The sequence below is a fragment of the Anarrhichthys ocellatus genome, unplaced genomic scaffold, assembly GCF_004355925.1.
Source record: "Anarrhichthys ocellatus isolate YVR2014 unplaced genomic scaffold, GSC_Weel_1.0 scaffold3, whole genome shotgun sequence".
Taxonomy (NCBI): domain Eukaryota; kingdom Metazoa; phylum Chordata; class Actinopteri; order Perciformes; family Anarhichadidae; genus Anarrhichthys; species Anarrhichthys ocellatus.
This window is the reverse complement of record NW_022280033.1, coordinates 10537623-10545811: the sequence shown is the minus strand read 5'-3', so window position 1 is coordinate 10545811 and position 8189 is coordinate 10537623. Positions and strand designations below refer to the sequence as shown.

The 8189-nt window shown below is 42.8% G+C and overlaps 1 protein-coding gene across 1 annotated transcript in view; it reads right to left on the bottom strand.

Annotated features, from left to right (window-relative positions):
• The window catches only part of pprc1 (PPARG related coactivator 1), a 10215-nt gene extending 5263 nt beyond the window's left edge, over window positions 1-4952 (bottom strand). Inside the window, exons 1-5 of the mRNA XM_031877983.1 lie at window positions 4856-4952; window positions 3023-3118; window positions 2769-2918; window positions 2520-2600; window positions 403-2437 (exon numbers count right to left, since the gene is read on the bottom strand). Coding sequence (XP_031733843.1) covers window positions 403-2437; window positions 2520-2600; window positions 2769-2918; window positions 3023-3118; window positions 4856-4936 — 2443 coding nt within the window. The 5' untranslated portion in view covers window positions 4937-4952. The remainder of the gene's footprint in view (window positions 1-402; window positions 2438-2519; window positions 2601-2768; window positions 2919-3022; window positions 3119-4855) is intronic.
• Window positions 4953-8189: the final 3237 nt, after the last annotated feature.

Genomic DNA, 8189 nt, shown 5'->3' with positions numbered 1-8189 from the left:
GTATATATATATATATATATATATATATATATATATATATATAAAAAAGTTATACTTATTTAACAGATAAGATGGGACAGACAATAAACAGGATGCAGGCTAAATTAAAGTGGTGACAGACATGTGTAGAATGACTAGAATGATGAAGCTACAGAGGGCTAATTATTATTTTACTGCACTACCGGCAGACACTGCCTTTCCTAAATCATTTCCGTTGTGGGGTTCCTGCACACCAGCCAATCACTGGAGCAGATTAAATATGGGCTAGAGCTGCAGAGCAGCAGAGATGAGGCACTGACAAAGCAGGTTTCTTTAGCAAGGACTTTGTAGGTCATTGTAGTCAGCATTTTATGAACAAAACAAAACTTTATAATCAAAACGCACGATCAATTTTAAGCTCACCTATCTCACTGGTGAAGGCCTCGATCAGCTCCTGGGTGGGGTTCTTTGCCCTTTGGGGTTTCACTGCTGTAGCAGGTTTCTCTTTAGTTTCAAGTACAGGTTTGGCCTTTACACTCTGGGAGTCTGAGGGATGGGTGACTGGAGAACTGAGCTGGGTACTATTGGCTGGGGGTTTGGAGGACTTGCTCTCAGGTGTGATGGGGTTACTAACCGACACAGGAGCGGTAAGCTTAGGCACCTTCTGAAAAACAATGGTCTTTTGGGGGGCACTGGTCACAGACGCAGCTTGGATCGCATCTGTAGTGGTTTTAAGACAGGTTTTAGGAAGCTCTACAGACTCAAGAGATGCAGATTGAGACCTTTCATCAACTCCACTCTTTTCTCCTGAAGGTGCAGGAGAGCACTTCCCATTTGCCGATGACAATAACACAGTGGCAGCTTTTAAAGAAGCTGGAGACCCAGAGCTTTGAGGCACACAAGGTACTACAGGTTGAGCAGTGGTGTGCTGATGCGAGGGTAAATTGCTCTCCGAATTAAAGGCCAGGGTTGAGGGCTTTTGGGATACAGACGTTGTCGAAGGTTCAGGTTTTGGCTGTTGTTTAGGGACAGGAGTAACCTTGCTGGATGAGGCAGCCATGTAGGCCGGTGGCACCAACAGCGCCTCAGGGGTCGGTGGTGCATACGGTCCCCGTGGCTGCCAGGCAGGTCTAACCTCTTCCACTTCTGCCTGGGGGTTGGGGCGTCGGAGATCCTTGGGGCTGGGGCCAGGCAAGCAGGGAAGAGGGGGAAGCTCTTTGGGGAGCTCTGGGAGGCTGGGCCACTTAGTGCTGTTTTCTTGTTTTTCCACCGGAGCCGGCTTTTTCTGCTGCCGGAGTTGCCGGTACTCTGCTAGACTGAGTGATTTGGGCTTTGGATCCGAGACTGCAGGGGCCACAGGAGGGAGGGTTGGCGTCAGCTGGGGTTCAGCCGGACTAGAAGCAGCTGCAGGGCTCCCCAAAGACAACGGGGGCAGGACAGCAGAGGGAGCTGCTGATGAATCTTCCAGCTTCTCAGGGGCCAGGGAACACTGTTCAGGCGCTTCATCGGGTAGTTGGGAGATCACGGGTGTGGGGGAACAGCTAGGCCGACTCTTCTCAAGGCTAGTATTTAACGGCACTATTTCCTGTCTGGTTGACACAGGTGTTGCAACTTGCACCTTCATCACGGGCAATAGTGTTGTAGTGGTGATTTTTGTTTCAGTTTGGCATAGATTTGGTTTCTTAGGTTTTACAGAGGAAGAAGCTGGAGTTGAGGCAAGAGGAACCTTTGGGACTTTGTGTTTCTTCTCTTCTTTGAGAGGTCGTTTTTCAAGCTTTTTGGGAGATTGCTGTCCCGTCTTTCTTACGGTGCTACTCCTAAGGACCCTTCCCTCCACAGGTTTGGGTTGGCACCGTTCCTTGCATTTCTTTTTCTTTTTCCTGTGGGAGGGGCTTCTCCCTTTTATCTCTTCCTTTTGTTTCTTAATGACCAGGTTGCCTTTCACGTCTGAACAAATGTAGTGAGTCAAAGGGGCTGCAACTTGCACTGGAGCCTCATCTTCATCGTCAACGACGATATGCTCCGAGCTGTCAGAGGCCACTTCTTCTGCTTCATCTGAAACGATCCGCATATTTTCAGAAGACTGCTCTTTAAGTGGAGGAGAGAGCGAAAGATCCATGTCTGGGATGGCCAGGATGGGTTCTCCATTTTCACCCTGGTCCACAACTTCAAGTAAGATTCCTCCTTCGGGCAACATCTGTTCCCCCTCGTCATCCTCCATACAAATGGCCATACAGTACGGGTGCATGTGCCTGATGAAGTCCCCCAGGCTAACTGAAACACCGCCTTCGACCTCCTGCTTGAAGGTGACGGGAAGCGGGAGGGTCAGACCATCCCAGTGGAGCTTGTCACCGTCAGGAGACGAATCAAGACTCGCTGGGCTCAGAGTGAGGGAGCCATCTTCCTCCTCCTCCCCATCACTTCTCTGGTGAGAGTCTGCGAGTATCCTGGGGAGGGTCTGAGGGGGAAACAAATATATAATTCAGAAATAAGTCTGCTGTACAAATTAATATACAGTGCTATTGAGCGAGAAAAGCTACCTTTCCAGTTGATATGGCTCTGGTGTTACATAGTGTGTCCTTCTCTGGGGGGGAACGGGACAGACACAGCAATCTCCTGAGCTAGAGAGTGAAAGATAAACAAAAAGCATTGACGACTGCATTTGTAGACCAACATAAATAAACTACACTATATTAAGAACGACAGGTCAGGCAGTGGTCCTTCCACCCGCTTTGCACAAGGGCTAGATGGGGGAATTTCAGAGTCGTGTATGACAGCTGGGCACTAACCGGAGAATGTTCCCTGCCCTTCTGACCGGACAGCAGGTCTGAGTCAGGTAGTGTGTCAAACGGGGACAAGTTCTCATCATCCACATTGTCAAGGATCTCCGTCAGGGCAGTCAGCAGCGTGGCTTCGCTCTCCTCGTCTAGACCTTTAGTCTAAATATACACATGGAAATTAAGTCAATGTGAGTATAAACAAACAAATTTACCATCTCATGCTACTGCAACACTTATTTCAAAACATGTGAAATTTGTCTTGCCTCTGCTGTTGGTGTGTCCTCAAAGATAGAAAAAATGGAGGGGTCTAAGTAGCTTTGAAGGGCCTCCAGAGTTTCGGCAGAGCTCAGTACATCAGTCTAGAGGGTAAATAAAAACACGTTGGCAAAAAGACAACTGACAAAAACAACACGATTCAGGCAAAACAAATATCTGCAAGTACATAATTGACTTAACAGATCAGAGATCTGTTCCACTAGGTAAACATCCTGTCTTATCATATGAAGAAGACCACTGGGGTGTGTTTCCATTTCAACTGGAACTATGGAGGCATTTTCCTATAATATGAAATATGCAAGAGCATTAAAGCAAGCATCAATCGAGCATGCAAGACTCCAATGTACACTTAGATTAGCTATATAAATGATAACTATACATTAAATAGCTTAACAAAGAATCTTTTCCAAGACAATTCAAAGGACAACATCTGTAAGTCTGATATAGTTACATTTTAAATACAGATTTAAAGAAATACAAAATTCAATATATAGTTGAAAAGTGGAATATTCCATGTGATTGTAGGCTCAGCTAGTGTATAACAACTCTGTATATTTTAAGAGTATGCGTAACTACACTACATCAAGCACACAACCGCCTTTTATAAGCAGCCATAACCGATAACAGGATGCACTTTGACGAAATAACGCAGAAGTCTTACAGTAACCCACGTGTTGGTATCGACACATGCACGCACAGTGCGCAGACATATTTGATCCTAGCCTCACCCCGTCCATAGGGAGGCTACCTAGCCCACATGTTGCACTACAACAAACACGCGCAGGGCCCTCGTCTCTGCTCCTGTGCGATATTTTAACAATTACCAAATGGTACGCAATATTTAAATACACATTTTACACCAAACGTTTAAAACCACAATGTAGCCATTTATAAACTCAACGGACGGGCGTGTGAAGAGGTTAAATACACAGTGCCTGCTGCGCATGCGCGAAGGAAGCCAACATGTGATCCACCACGACTGAACCACATGCGGATACACACAGGCTATGAATGAAAACGTGGTGTGCAGCTACAGTGATAGAGGGAATAACCACCCAGGTGTGCGTTACTTTAAAGAGTGCAGTCAGTGTCTTAAAATACAAGAGCTTCATCATTGTGTGCATCATGACACCATGATGACACATCACTGCAACGTGCTGGCACGGAGCCTTAAAACTAAACAATGGCAGAATAAACGCAAACGTTACCTCAACCACGGTCAATCAAAACGGGAATAGAGCAGCGAAGCATACAATCCGTTGTGATAAAAACCGCTCGTGACTCGCATCCCGCCTTGTTTATTGCCACGCGTGTTTGATGAGATTAACAGTACAGACATTACTTATGCACGTTGATTGAGCTTAAATGCGCATTACTCATAATGATTATACAACTGGTGACCATGCCAGGCCAACCGCCAACAAAAATACACAACTGTCACTTCACATGTTTAAACAAATATTAGTATTATAAGGGAGGAAACCTGTGTCGTTCACTAACCAGCCAGTCAAGCTACACTGACTCACAGCTAGCGTTAACGTATAGCTAAAAGACAACAGCACATTTAAGAGTGACGCATTATGCATTATTTAATTAATACACCACGAAAGACATGTCTAGCTGTAAACGTCACAAAACAATACGTACATCTTTTAAATAAGTTTTACTCTAGATACTACGGTGGCATCCACGTGTCACTTTTCCATGCGCAGAGTACAGCTCGTCCACACAACACGCTCTGTCCCGCTTCTCAACACACACTAAAGAACTAACCATTAGGATCACATGAAAGGAAATAAAGTGTTGAACAAATGCTTTACCTCGTCTAGTGTATCCATTGGGAAAAATGTCATATTGCACGCAGTTAAAGTCTCTTCGCCTGCTCCCCAGCGCGCCGCCATCTTGCTCCTACACTCCCTGCCCTGACTCGTTTCAGAATGAAAAGTAGTGAATCGCGCATTAGAGGAACAAGCACGCCGGCCGGAGACACGTGGTCCAACATTCCCGGCAAAATGACGCAAAGGAACGCCGGCGGTCAGGGGTTACGTTACATGGTCACGTTTTTCTGTAGTTCTATTTAATACATCTGTACATTGTTTAGTCCCTTGTTGAGGCTGGCTGGTTTGATCTTTGCTGCAAAACAAGGAGGACAAACATGCACACCGCGCACAATGCCACAACAGTAGTTTATGTAGACTAGTTTTTCCTTTGTAACTTAGCTACAGTGATAACAATGGCAGAAACGTCAAACTAACTATCCAGTAAACAGATAGGTTAGTTACAGTATTGTGATAAATCAAAATGCCAAATATTTGCTGATTCCAGCTTCACAAATGGGTTGATTTGCTGCTTTTCTCGGTTTGATTGTATTTTAAATTAAGTATTTTGGGGGTTTAGATTATTAGTTGGACAAAATAAGACATTTGAAGACGCCATCTTGGACTCTGTTTGGATGGACAGTATTTTACATCACACTAATATCCCTTTTGGGTGGTATAGGTGTGGATTATATGCAGCAGTTATTGTTGTTTGGAACATTTTGCTTGCAATTATTGTAAAATTCTTAATGGGATTGTTGTTTCGTAAGAACTGCCTGTTTGTAATGATATATTGAGTGAAATTATTGTGCATTGTGTAAAAACTACATCTTGATAGAATATTGACTCTATTATTGTAAAAAAAAAAAAAGTAGTCTGTTTACAATGAAAACTAGACTATTCTGTGTTTAATTTCTGTCTGACTTGTTTTAGTAAACATTCTAGTTTGAAACTAAATCGTAGGAGTAAGTTAAGAGAAAGTCGTCTTTTTTTATGCAGGTTAATTAACGTTTCTTGGTTCTGTTACATCATTCTGCTCCCACAGTTTTACTGCTAATTGCTTCTACTTTGAATGACCGTGGAAACAAGGAAGTAAAGAGGGCTCTTCAGGAATAGAGGACTTTTATGGTGTTCATTGGATGAGAAAAACAACATTTATGTGGAGATTGTTCTTCTTCAGGCAGGAATTAAAAAAATTTTGCACTATGTTTAAATTAATTAATTGATTAATATACATTTGATTACATTTATATTGATTGAATTAAGATTATTTAATGGGGCTCTTGCGTTAAAAGTGTGTAAATATATTAATAGGTTACATGAAATAACTCAATTAGATGCTAATTGTCTTTCTTTTGTGAAAATACCAAATTCCGAGGTCATGTCCAAAAGACACTTTATAACTTTTGCACAAATAACACATTCATCTTCTTGAGAATAAAAAGTTGAATTCAAAAGAAGGTTGACTTCTTTTTTTCAGCACTTACCATTATCCTGTAATTGTCTCTTGTGGCTCCAGTGGGCACTGTTCAGCAACAGTTATATGGGCTCTCTTTGGTATTCGACCTGTGTAAACACATCTTTACTTTGAAAGGTGCTGACTTTCCCATTTTTGATGCACATTTTAACCTGAAAATGAATACGACATTCTCTGTTTTCAAGGAATGAGTAGACGGCTGCAAAAAAGATCCAGGAGACAAAAGTTACAATCTCAACAAACTGCACTAATGGATGAAGACATTGAGATGCGGATAAAGCTCTGGGAAAAGGTAGTAAGTAGACCGTGAGTTATAATTTCTTTTGTCAAACTCTATGTTCCTGTTTATAACTCATACCCATAGAAAGACACATATATGTACAACATATATCGCTCTCTGAGGACTTTAACCAAACAGCACATTGAGAAGAAAAATAGTTTCCCCTCAGAGCTGGAGAGGTGGTGGATGTCTTTTTGTTACTGCGTGTAATACATAAAAGGTAGAATGTGAAACACACAGGTGGGGATTAAATTGGGTCAAATACAAAAGTGGGGAGGATGTGTCCCTCATTAGGATCCATACTGAATGGTACAGTAATGCCATCGGCAATTCCCTCTGTCCCACAAGCAAAAATGGATTAGAGGTGAGCCCAGCCACAACAACCACACACACACACACACACACACACTCACACACACACACACACACACACACACACACACACACACACACTCTTCCATTGTGGTACACCACTTTGTCTGTCTCTGTTTCACATGTCATATATTCTCTGCTGTTTGAAGAATAAAACTGTTCGCCATTTGTAAAGTTTCAAAATATTTCTACATTCTTTAATTAACAGCTTCCTCACTGCTGCAGAGCTCTTCAGTAAGCTCATCCACGTTTTATGCTAAATTAGAAAAAGGATCCTTGTCTCCAAAGAACAGACACACCAGGTAAGAGACCCACTGCAGCGTAGTTTGGTGTGATCTGTGTATTTTCTGTCATCGATCCAGGAATCGCTCAGGTGACAATTTTGAGTCTCACTGAACAAGAATATATAGATTGATGAAGAAAGGGTCCATTTTATGTGCCATGGCATATAATACTTATTTAAAAAAATAGCGAGATACTGAACTCCAACTTGGTCCTGAAGAGTGTGGACGTACGAGTTCACATTTACTTGGAGGGCACAAAGGACACTGTTAGGCTCCAAATGAATAGTTTATTTCTCTCACTCTTTTAAGTCAACGTTTCGATCGGTTAAGATCTTCCTCAAACATTTGACTCTGAACTAAAAACGGATGCTAATTGGCTGCAGCAGTGTTTCAGGTAGATTAACCAAGTAGATGTCCAGAAGAAAGTTTTGCACATTTGTTCCTTAAAATTGGTGGAATGCTTCAGCAAGACATCTTTGTATTCGTATAGTGTTGTTAGAATATCTCTTTTAAGCTTTGTCTTCACATAGAGACAGTAAATCACTGTCTTTATTCTGTCCCACATCATTGTGTTTTACAGTTTCCCTGTCCTGTACTTTATGTGGCCACAGTAATCTGCATGTTTAGAATCAATATTTAACACATAAGTTACTTATTCCATTACTTGATGCTGGCAGTCCGCTGCTGTTACAGAATAATTAACTTGTGCTTCCTTGCTGCCTGTTCCCCATGTGTCCACAACTGGACCAACCAGTCTGCTTCTCGTTACACGTTCTAATGAATCCAATGCTGCTCATGTTTCCGCCACAGATTTTCCTCCACTATACCCGAGGCTGTGCGTCTGTGGGAGCTGAGAGACTTGTGAGCTTGTCTGTCTGAGAGAGAGAGAGAGAGAGAGAGAGAGAGAGAGAGAGAGAGAGAGAG